At 35.3% G+C, this 12,314-nt stretch overlaps 1 protein-coding gene across 2 annotated transcripts in view; it reads left to right on the top strand.

Annotated features, from left to right (window-relative positions):
- Positions 1–3,349: 3,349 nt before the first annotated feature.
- bcas3 (BCAS3 microtubule associated cell migration factor) overlaps positions 3,350–12,314 on the top strand; it is a 412,830-nt gene continuing 403,865 nt past the window's right edge. For both annotated transcript variants that reach the window (XM_059330532.1, XM_059330531.1), the window contains exons 1-5: positions 3,350–3,460; positions 7,099–7,190; positions 7,284–7,338; positions 9,882–9,957; positions 11,626–11,732. In XM_059330532.1, coding sequence (XP_059186515.1) covers positions 7,120–7,190; positions 7,284–7,338; positions 9,882–9,957; positions 11,626–11,732 — 309 coding nt within the window. In that variant the 5' untranslated portion in view covers positions 3,350–3,460; positions 7,099–7,119. The remainder of the gene's footprint in view (positions 3,461–7,098; positions 7,191–7,283; positions 7,339–9,881; positions 9,958–11,625; positions 11,733–12,314) is intronic.

Below are 12,314 nucleotides of genomic sequence, written 5' to 3'. Positions count from 1 at the left end.
CTAATCATCTTCAGAACACAACCAGCTGAGCGCCTCCCTCAACAACAATAACAACTACAACATAGCCGCATCCGCATTCCTCTTCTTTTACTCCTTGGTTCTTCCTTGCTGTTTCACGGCAGCAACGTGGCATTGCTGCCATCTTCTGGAACAAGTCCATCACTGTCTGTGTCATCTTCAGTCCAGAGTTTTTCAAGAAGTCAAACAGACATTTTACTGCATTTCTTTTCCCTCCATACTCAGTATACTGCAGTGGTGGAAAGTAAGTACATTCACTCAAGTACTGTACTTAAGTATACTTTTGAGGTATTTACTTTACTTAAGTATATATATTTTATGTAACTTTATACTTCTACTTCACTACAATTTGAGGCAAACATTGTACTTTTTACTCCACTACATTTAGCTGCCAGCTTTAGTTACTTTTAAGGTCGAGATTTAACAGTTTTGGTTTTACAATAAAGCATCGATAATATAATGTTATAATATTTGGAATATATAAAACAATCTGAGTGGGTCCATTCTGCATAATGAGTATTTTTACATTTGATACTTTAAGTATATTTTGATGCTAATACTTTTGAGGTACTTGTACTTTACTTGAGTATTTCCATTTAATATGACTTTTTACTTCTACTCCACTACAATTAGTTACTTTTCAGGTCGAGATTTAACATAAAACATGATCAATTTAAAGTGATTAGACATTTTATTTAATTAAACCTCATATCAGTGAGGTATATTAAGTATATTAAGTAGTTAAAATGAGCCCTATCGTTACAAAATTAATCTACAAAATTACAATACAGCGGTGCATATAAACTACTCAAAGCAAGTTTAGAAACATTATTTCAGTCAATTATTTCTCCCCTTTAATAACACCAATTGGTATTGTATTTTATTTTGTTTGAACATGTGTGATATGTGTGTGCTGTGTGTCTAGATCATTCACTGTCCTTCCATCAGGTTAAGGCATATTGATACATATTGGCCAACAATTCTGCCTTGTCTCCATCTCTCAGAAGTTTTTATTTTATTTTGAGAGGTCATTGAGCACGTTGAGATCTGAAATTCCAGGGTTGAGCTTGTTAAAGTATTTTGTCTTTATTTAATTTAATGTTTTAGATTGGGAAGTGCATTTCTGTCACAGCCTCTCCTGTCCAACAATGACCACATACTCTGTTTTCTTATGGTTGCAATGCTTTTTTTGTTTCTTCCTTTTTTGACTTTGTGGTGAGCCTGGATCTGTCTCTGCTTTCTGTCTCTTACAGTAGTGAGATATTCTGCCAATTCATAACCTCCCTTTAGGATCAGATAACATTCTAATCTACTTTGGCTTTTAGTTTCTTATTTCCAATGCTCCAAACATTATAAGATAGTTTGATGTGAGACTGGTCAGAGTGTTTCTGAGAGGGAGCACTTAGTCTCAGTATCCGACCAACTGAACTGACATAGGGGACTCATTGGTTTTATTCATTGCTTAGAGAAGAGCTTCTCAATCTTTTTTCAGCCAAGGATCCCTTACATGATAGAAACATACCGGGGACCCCTGAAATAATTATTATTAATGACCTAGCCTATTTCTTATAGTTCTATAGTCTTAATTATGTGATATAAGTAGGAGATATATATCGTCTAAGATAATATTGTTAACGTTGTTTTGATGATGTGCAATTTTACATTATCGAGTATTTATAATATCTCAAAAAAGAAAACAAAGAAAGGCACATAGATGGTAGAGGAGAGGTGCATGAAAGTCACTTTGTTAACAATATTAAGAAATGATAATGTGCCACTTATTTGCCTCAGGAGAAAGAACCTGAATTTTTACAAATTAAATGTCTCTACACTGAAGTTTAACTGGGAGTCTCTTGAATGCTTAAGTTTACAGAAAATAAACAAGAGATGTTGTTGATGTTGTTCTGAAAAAAAAGTCTCCATCCATAGATGTCCTGGTAAGCAAGAAGAATTTTAACAGTTTGGGTAAAGAAATCACATTTTAAAGGATATTGTCAGATTATCGTTATCGGAAAAAAAAAAAAAAATCAAGATTTTTTTTTTCTACACATAACATATACAGTCACAGAAAATTATTAGCACCACCCTTGTTTTCTTCAATTACTTGTTCATTTTAATGCCTGGTACAGCTAAAGGTAGATAGAGATATCAGCTCTTAAATTAAACTCTTCTAACCTATTTTGTTGTTATCATTATATTTGTCCAAACAGATGTACCTTTAGTTGTACCAGGCATAAAAATGAACAAGAAATTAAAGAAAAAGGGTGACTGCATTGTATTAAAATATATTTTCAGAATCGAGGAGTTATATATTTGTTGGATTAGAAACTAATCTGTGAATTATAATATTAATAAATATTTAAGTATTTATTTAATTCTTATTTATAGAGCCTTTTTTGGGGGGAAAATACATCATGATAATATTAATGAATCAATTTTTTTTTAAATTCAGGGACCCCTTAGCAGAATCACTGGCTTAGAGTGTTTTCAACCAGAATAAACCGCAGTCTCCTCTGAAAACGACAGTAAAACACAAATATTTGAGAACACGGGATATGTTTTATTTTGCCTTTTTTTTTTGTCTCTATTGACAATTAAGGAACATTTCAATCATGAGGTCAGACAAAAAGGGATTACAAGAAACAAATATCATGAAACAAAGAACTGATCAGGAGAAACAGTAGTAAAAAAACAATTAAAAAAAGAAAAAGAGGTACATACATTGGTCACACAGAGAATCTGAAGTACATAAAGTCTGTGCATTCACTGATAATGATTTTTAAAAAATCATATAGTTTTAGAAATTAAGGTTATACCTTCATCAGGCTGGCGTAATATTGAAGAAATAGTTCATTTTTTTGTCTTTTACAATTCTGAGAGACTTAAGAAGACAGTTGAATTCAAGTAGAAACACCTTAAAATTTGGCTTAGCTTTGAGAAATATGTGTTGTGTATAAAGAACTTACAAGAGATAATTAGGAAATTGGTAACAAATTCAACAGATTTGTTACAATGACTAAAATAACAACATCTTTTTTGGTGAATAGGTATGAGACACTAAGAAAGTTAGATAAATGATTTCTCAAGTCCATCCAAAAATCCTGCACATTACATTCACATCTGAAGAGATGTCTTTTCTTCTATTTTTTTTGTCTTTATTGACAATTAAGGAACATTACAATCATGAGGTCAGACAAAAAGGGATTACAAGAAAAAAATGTTTATTTTGCCTTTTTTTCCCAGTGTGTGACGCAGGCATGAGCTCCGCCCTTCCTATTGGCTGATCGGGTCGACGAAAACGTTCCTGTGCTCCGATTGGCTCCCAATCACACAAGACAGTTCCGTAAATCCAGTCTGTTTGTGTTTTGACGGTATTGTACAAAGCTCTTCAGGCCATCACACAAGTCCATAAGCAAGGAAACAGTCAGCCTTCTGCACCTCGGTTCGTACCTATAGCCGCTTGAAAATAATGTCTTACTAAAACTTGAAGAATGCATCTCCTGCTTCAGAGTTGCCATTGTGGTTTTATCACAACACTGGAGTTGTATCAGCTAATGCTAATGCTAGCTAAGTTAGCTGCAGGGTCCTTATATAGCGATATAACTTTACCGTCAGATAACGGCTGTATTGTGTGGACAAGTTGGCAGTTATTGCAAGTATTGGCCGTGATGTCACGCTTGTTGCTAGTGGTGCCAGCTGAATAAGTGTGCAGGATATGTAACTGTTCACTGTGGCTTTCCAGGGAAGCTCATCTTTTAGTCCAACTGCATGTAGCCCTGTCTCCTGGTGTTCATGTAGTTGCATAAGCGTTTGTCCAATTTGCTGATAACGTCTGTACATACGTCGTTGTTGACTTGTTAGCCCGATATGCACAGTTACTTGCAAATAACCCACCCAAACAGATAATGAAATGTTGCTTTACCAGGTGGCTTTAGTGCACCAAGACCTGAATGAGAGAAGAGGTCATTAGATCAGCAGCATTGGTTGACAGGCAGGTCTCATTCTGTACGTATTTTAGGTGACATAGGCCAGGAATTGCATTTCTTTACCAGATGTTTTGCTGGATATCGCCACACTGTTAACATAATCGCCTAAGTCATTTTTTTGCCTAAATCATCTCCTCATGACGCCGGCCACCTATGGTAAAATCGTCTACATCCTCAGTTGATCAGATCATGTGATTTTACCCCTTTAAGATCATCACTTCTTTGGTAATATGCCACATTCATAGGCATCAGATAAGAACCCAGCAAAGAAGAGCTAGAGGGAGATTGTTTAGTTATCAGTTTAGTTTATCAGTGTTTTATTGTTGACACTAATATTGGTAACACCTTACTCTATAAGAGTGACATGAGCGTGTCATAAACATGACATGGGATGTGTCATGAACAATAATGACACTTTGAAGTAACATTAATGTTCATGATACTTGTCATGTTTCTGACAGGCTTGTGTGACTCTTATATAGACACTTTCAAAGTAAAGTGTTACCATATCTTGCTTAAGTCACAAAGGCATGTTCAAAAATTGCCTAAGTCATTTATTTCTCTTAAGTTACATAATTTACACACAGTGGTATTACCATGCCAATAGCCATCCTTTGTTACATCCTTTTTGAGTGAAATGATCAATAAATATCATATATTACAAGTTTTTTTGTTTCCTGCAAAACTCGAAAAAATGAGGCGATTATTTTAACAGGGTGACGATATCTTCTATCTGACTTGAGGCATGGCAGTCAGTTATATTAGCAACTGCATTACTCTGATGCCGCATGGCTGCTTATCCCTGACATTTGAGTTTTTATTTGGCATATCACATAATGTCCATTCATCCATCAACCACTTATCTGGGTTTGAGTTCATGGTGGTAGCAGACTTTTTGTCCTCCTTCCACTCCGAGCTTCTCTCTGGTTAGCTGTGAAATAGACTTTTATCAGCATAATTATGTCCAGGCCTAGGTAGTGAAGCACTCTTCCCTCACAGCAAGAGGGTCGCTAGTTTGACTCCGGCCTGTGGCTTTTCGGTGTGGAGTTTGCATGTTCTCCCCGTGCGCCAGTGTGGGTTCTCACCGGGTACTCTGGTTTCCTCCCACAGTCCAAAAACATGTAGCTTAGGTTTAATTGGTGATTCTTAATTGTCCGTAGGAGTGAATGTGTCTGTCTCTATGTGTCATAACCTGTCCAGGGTGTACCCCGCCCCTCGCCCAATGCCAGCTAGGATAGGCTCCAGCCCCCAACGACCAGAGTGAGGATAAGCGGTTAAGGGAAATTAATGAATATTCATGTTTAGCTTAGAAGTTTCTTGCCAAACATTTAACTTGCCTGCAGTACCGCAACATGGTCATGACTTGGGGACATCTTAATCAAACATTGGAACTCTTCAATTGTTAAGTTCGTTGCTTAGGAGTAAACATTTTACTTGGGTTCCTGACCCTGAACCTTAAGGTGCCCTCAGTCACAGTATGTGGAAAGCTAGTGGATTGCTACATCTGCATGGTTGCTGCACTGATAAAGCTGCTTTTTTCCACCACAATCTCCCTTTAAAACACCAAGAGTAGTAATGATTTTGTTGGAGTGATTCACTCATGAGACTGTGTTGTGGATGTTCGTGGAAAATTTCAACCTCATTTTAAAAATGACTTTAACAAAGAACGACATTGAAAGTGGAATATTATTTAACGCAAAAAAGTTGTATTGATGTTGGCTGTCTGCTTGACAGTGACTGGATGAAATAATTTATACTCAGTGACAGCTACAAACCAATACTGTCTAATTCAAAAATCCCAGTAACCTTCATGAAAGATATGTTAAGTTTTTGTTGAAATTGTTTAACAGACGTGTTGATTCAACTTTATGATCATTTTTGAGGCTTGAGATGTGTTTCTAGTACTGTACTAGTCCATCTCTTGGTATGGACAAAGTGTTAGAAATGCTGCTTTAGTTATGTGCACCTCATTAAATGGCAAAATCCAGACAATGATCAGTGTTTATTCTAAGCCTTTAGTTTATCCACATATATAATATGATCCTGTCTGATTCCATACATTTACACTGAGTATGGGGGCAACTTAACTTAAAAAAATGCAAATTAAATCACCATTTCGATCATTGAGAAGGGCTTATTCAACTCTGTGGTTGTTTTTGAGGGTGCTTTTTTTGTATTAGATTTCATGATACTTATACATGTTTAAATGTTATGTTCCAAAATCAAATATCCTGGGTGTAGTCAATGGGCTCAGATCCATGATTTATCATAGTTGTACCATTTGAATGGGCAATGTCTAGTTGAGTTTAATGGAGTCATTAGCTAAAGGGTTCACTTCCTGTTTCTACCAGCATTATGAATGAAATATTAGACATGTTTTTGTGGATAATGAGTTAAGCATGTTGTGTTTGTCTATACTCAGGACCTAGATGCAGATCAGATCACATTTTATGACAAATTAATGCAGAAAAGTAGGTAATTTCAAAGGGTTCACATACTTTTTCTTGCAACTGTATATGACAATGATGGCCTATTTTAGCCTGATATCCAGTAACATTAAAGGTGTTCGGGCATCCTTCCGAAACCAGAAATTTAGTAAAGTTGATTAATAGATTAGTGTTTGACACCACATATCCCACCCAGTATTCAGGCACATAAAATTGACATTCACTGACCTCTGGGGGGCACTGTAAAAACCAAGTTTAAGTTTTTGCAATTATCTCAAGAACAGCTTGGTACAGTCAAAATTATTGAATAATTCTTATCCCTGTTCATCTGCATCTTTACTCCAAAAGCCTTCTGTTCTAAAAATGTGAGAAGAAGAAGAGAAATGTGTAAGGTTTTCCCCAGTTAACTCAAAATCCTATTTTGAACGGGTCAGAAATTTCCCACAGGTTAATAAAGTTGTGACAACACAAGTAACTGCTGCCTGTCCTCCATGGTAACTGCCTGGAGATTCGATTTCATGTGTGTTAACATGCTGCAGAGAAACAGAACAATTTTTCAACAGTGCAAGCCAATACAAGGACAGATGAATTATTAACTGTTCTTGTATGTTGCTGTTATTTTGAAATATCTCTTTGTACCATTTCAGGATAAAAAAGCGGGAAACAAAATGGCATCGGACTCTCCACGCAGACCTAGCCGCTGTGCTGGAGGTGTTCTGGTGCGAGCACAAGCTGCTACGTAAGGACAGACGTCAGCAATCAGTTACATTTTTACATTTGGATGTTTGTCATTTGAAACACTGCAGATTACATGAGCTTTTTGCTTTCACAGGGAGCAGTCTTACATGGAAAGTGTGGTGACCTTCCTGCAGGATGTGGTCCCCCAGGTAACTTTCCTCTCTCATTTATTCTCTTCTGCAGCTATTACAAGTTGTATCCCAATTCCTCACTACTGTCTGACTTCAGCTGCAGGGTTTTTACACAGGTAATGTGAAGTTGTTGCTGGTTGGGGGTAGGGATGGGCGAAATGGACCAAAAGTCATATCCCGATATATTTAGGCTGAATATATATGATATATATCCCGATATTTTTATCGCAAAGTGAGAGCAAATGTTCAATCAAAGTCAAATATGACATGTCACAAACCGTTTGATTGAAACTGTTTATTTAGGTGAACATAAATACTGTATAACAACAGGAGTACCTTTAAAAAAAAAAAGCAAAGCTCCATAAAGTGCACATGTAAATAAATCAAATCTTAAATAAACATACCGTATGAAATTAAATAGGCCAATCTTTTTCTGAAATCAATATATTTATATGAGAAAAGAATAATGAACATCACAAAAGAACTAAATATGACAAACCCTATTAAGGGCAGCATTTATATATGAAAAAATATATTTTTTAAAAACTATATAGATATATGGTCTAATTCCTTATTACATTTAAATAAATGTATCGATACATTTTTTATATCGATATATCGCCCAGCCCTAGTTGGTGTTCTCCCCCAAGAAAAATTTGAAGGTTTTTAAGTTAAAGTTTAAGTTACTGGAAGATTTCACTGCAGCACACCAGATAATTCAGAACTACCAGATTTCCAGGATGTAAATAACAAACATGACAACTCTCCCAAGTGGTTACTATACTCTTTAGTCTCAGATTATGGTGAGTACTGCTCCAACACTGCATAGCATTAATTTCTTGCAATGTTCAAAACCAACGCTCCAAACAGATGCAGGACGTGAGGCAGTGTGATCAGTTGTTAATAGACTACCTTTTAGACAGTGAAGGCAATTATGACAGTGTGATCCACCCAAGGAGATCTTTTTCTATATGTAAACATTTTTTACTGAGTGATCAGTAAAGTTTTTGGACGTGAACCTCTCCATCTATCCAACGCTAATTGTGGTTGTGACACAGTGAGCAAGGCATGTTGTCTGTGGGAAATGAGTTTTCCTCTTTTCCTCCAGTGTTAGGTAATTCTTAATTAGAAATAATGATGCCAGATTGGTACCATTTTGGTTAAGGTTATTTGCAGTATGAAATGTTACCTTTTTTCATGGAATTCCAAAACAATTAATTTTGAAAGGTGCTTAAGTAAAAGACACCATTATGCATTCCCAGTTAACCAACTCAACCCAGTAAAAGGAGTCTTGGTAAAACAGTAAATGATACCCCTGATATCTGTCAAACAGATATAGTAGACTGCATTCACCATTCTGTTTGCTCAATGGTTTTGTTATAAACTCATGGGAATAAGTTTAACTGTGTCTTCAAAGGTGGTTATGGTCCATTTAAACCACAAGGACCAGGCTGGGACCATCTCTTTGAAAGGAGAAAGTGCTTATGTTTGAAAATTTAAAAGCCAAGTTAGACAATTATTCTCTTGACTTTTACTATTATTCTATTTTGGTGTAGTATACCATAATAACACGTAAAAGTAAATTAGTGACCTTTAAGAAAGCGTGTTAGGGGCCAATAAATTGATGATGATGTTATGGCTTCACGCTGTGTAGAAAATTTACATTTGCTGTCTTGTCTCCAAAAGTGAACCCTAATCAATCAAAAAATGATATAAAGAAAAAGCCTTATATTATATATGATATAAATTATCTGGTTCTGATGGGCCACTTGTAGGTTGCTTTTGGGCAATCTCAATATGTGAAATTACAAATCATCAGTGGTGGAAAAAGTATTCAGATCTCTTACTTGAGTAAAAGTACTGATACACCACTGTGAAATTACTCCACTTCAAGTAAAAGTCCTGGATTCAAAACTTACTGAAGTAAAAGTACAAAAGTATCAGCATCAAATTGTACTTAAAGTATCAAAAGTAAAAGTACTCATTATGCTGAATGGACCAACTTACAGTGTTATATTCTACATATTCAAAATATGTTATTGGATTATTTTTGATGCATTTAAATTTTCCCTTAAGTACAGTAGTTAAGTAAATGTACTTAGTTACTTTCCACCACTGCAAATCATACTGGCGAGAACGGAAAACACTACTTGTGAAGGCTAACAAATCACTCTAAAACATGTTATGCTTTGTAAAATAGTAGGCAGTTATGTAAAGTAAATGGAAATGATGGTCTTAAAACATACCAAAGTATTCAAACGGTATGTTCTTCTGACTTTGGAACACATGCATGGTGGGAAAGTGAAGGGAAATGAGAACTTTACCTTACCTGAATGATAAGTTGGAACTTTTATTAGAAACCAATATGGTGACTGCTGCATCCCAGGGCTTCCAGCCAAAATAATGTACACTTTGACTGTCTGCATGTTGTCTCCCAACTGTTTTGGCTGGTGAACTAAATGTTCTGTAAAAACAGAATTTGGATTTTACACTTCCATAAAGTATGTTGGGTGGTCTTTTGTATGTTTGGTTCACTCTGTTTTCTGTCTTTCAAACTACAGGCATATACCGGAGCTCCGCCCACTGATGAGAAGGAGAAAATCATTTGGGTTCGATTTGAGAAAGCTGACATCAGCGGTAAGTCTGACTGTTACACAGCTGAAGATTTAGTATTTAAAAGGAGAGTTCTAATTACAGTGACTGATCTCTGTCTGGGACACTATATAATTGTAATACGTTTTTTGATTGCAACAGAGAAGACTCGAACCCACTCAACATACCATTTGAATGTAATATATTTGTCATGTTTTTAAATGTTTACATTCATGCCACCTGGGTTGGGGATTTCAAACTGCATCATCACAAGCGTGGCACGACATGCTTGGCCAATACTGGTTGTAGTTTAGGGCCACAGTTTGTGAATGGTTGTGAAAGCTTTCGGCACTTTGCAGGCTTCCACATCCACTACCTCCATGGGATATTTTCTCCTTCCAATCTGTATCTTTTTAAACAGTTTTTCAGACTCTGTTTTTGTAGCATACATTATTATAAATTAAACTTAAGACTTACATATATTTTGAGAGATTTTTCTGCTCATGCATCTTAGTGTTACAACATCTTCATTTATTTATTTGCTACTATTTATTAGTATATATATATTATCATGCTCTAGTTTTTAATTATTTATTTATTGTTTTTATGTTTTTTATCTAGCTTTTTAGAAATGTTTTATTGTTATTATTATTTACTTTTGTTTTTTATTTTATTTTATTTTTATCTTACCTTACTTTATTTTTTTTTTATTTTATCTAATTAATTTCTAAGCTGCCTCCAGTGTTTCTTCACTGCTCCATGTTGAGATGGAGCTTCCTCAGTTTGTGCTTTGTTTTTAATGGGATGGGTGGGATGGAGGGTCAGGGGTGGAGGGTTGGGGATGGGCGGAGGGTGTTTGCTTGTTTCTATGTTTTGTTATGTCTATCTTTGTTTTGTTGTTATTATTATTATTATTATTATTATTACTTTTTCCTTTTTTATGTAAAGCACTTTGTGCTTTTTTTTTTTTTACATCCCTCTTGTATGAAAAGTGCTATACAAATAAAGTCTGATTGACTGATTGATTATTACATTATTATTCTGCTTGATTTGGTAAATGTGGATTAAAATTATGTTATGGGGCTGTGACACGAACCTCTCAGACAAAAAGAAAATACAGTAAATCAGACAAACGAACAAAAGAGGCTTTTGATAGCCTCTATGGACCCTACGGAGAGCAGAATAATGCATTAATATATGAAAATGTCATGATAGCAAAAATGTATTGACTTTACTTTTATTTAAAACAAATGCATCAACTTCAATCTTGCTTTTAAATGTTTGATTTGTTAAGGATGATATAATATAACTACAGAATGGATCTAAGTACCTGTGCAGCCCGGGCAGAATTAAACAAATAGGACTGAACATTCAGAATTTAAACAAATATTTCTGTTTTTAAACAAATATTAGTTAACAATAGAGAGGCTGTGTTTTTAGTTAGGTTAAGCATTTTTTATTCCAATGTGAAAGAGCTGTGAATAAATTCATATACTTTGCAAGTAATTCTGGGCATCTGATTTTCCTTCATGTCTTTTGTACTTTTTTGCCAGTATGGGTGTGAAATGGGTCTTAAATTGTATTCATTATGATCTTAAAATAGTCTTGTTGAAACCTGCAGAGACCCTGCATTTAGTTAGTTTGTCATAGCATTGGATGATCAACACATTCTGCAGTTACCCCTTTCTTAATGTCTCACTTTTGTTTGCACAGACATGGCCCGCAATCCAGAGTTTATTGAGATGCACAGCGGCACTACCGACCCTCCTCTCTGCCTCATGATCGGCTACACTGACGGGATGCAGATATGGAGCGTATCTGTAAGTTACACATTCATTTTCTTCCTGGAGGTTTTGTGCCATAAGTTTCCAGTGCAATGATTAATTCAGATGGATATGTGTGCTGAAACACTCACTATAGTGATATATTTCGGCACAGTTGTTTTGTATGGTATTAAAGACCATTGAAGTCAACACAAAAATGAGCAAATGTGTTTTTATTCAAGTCTTTAATTGTTACAAGATTATAATTACAGATGAGTTTATCATGCTCACTATAATCAGTACAGGTCCAAACATTTTGCTTCCATTAACCCTCTGAATGTGGGTTAGTTTTGTTTTGTTTTTAAAAAATGTGCCAAAAAATACACCGGCTCTTGTAGAAAGAAACTGTAAAAACAGACATTATCATCAGGGTTGGAACTTTTCAATGATTATTGTTAGTGTTTCGGTTATCATGAAGCCATGACTGATTTTAATGAGACGAATGGTCATGTGACAGATATTCACTGAAATTCTGTTTACACAGAGCAGAGAGGAGAGGACAGGAAAGGCTGTAAGTAGAGGTTGTAAAAATGCAAATAGTTCAATATTGAAATAATTTAATATGTATAACTTGTGGAG

The sequence above is a fragment of the Centropristis striata genome, chromosome 4 (assembly GCF_030273125.1).
Source record: "Centropristis striata isolate RG_2023a ecotype Rhode Island chromosome 4, C.striata_1.0, whole genome shotgun sequence".
NCBI lineage: Eukaryota > Metazoa > Chordata > Actinopteri > Perciformes > Serranidae > Centropristis > Centropristis striata.
This window is presented reverse-complemented; position numbering and strand designations above follow the sequence as displayed.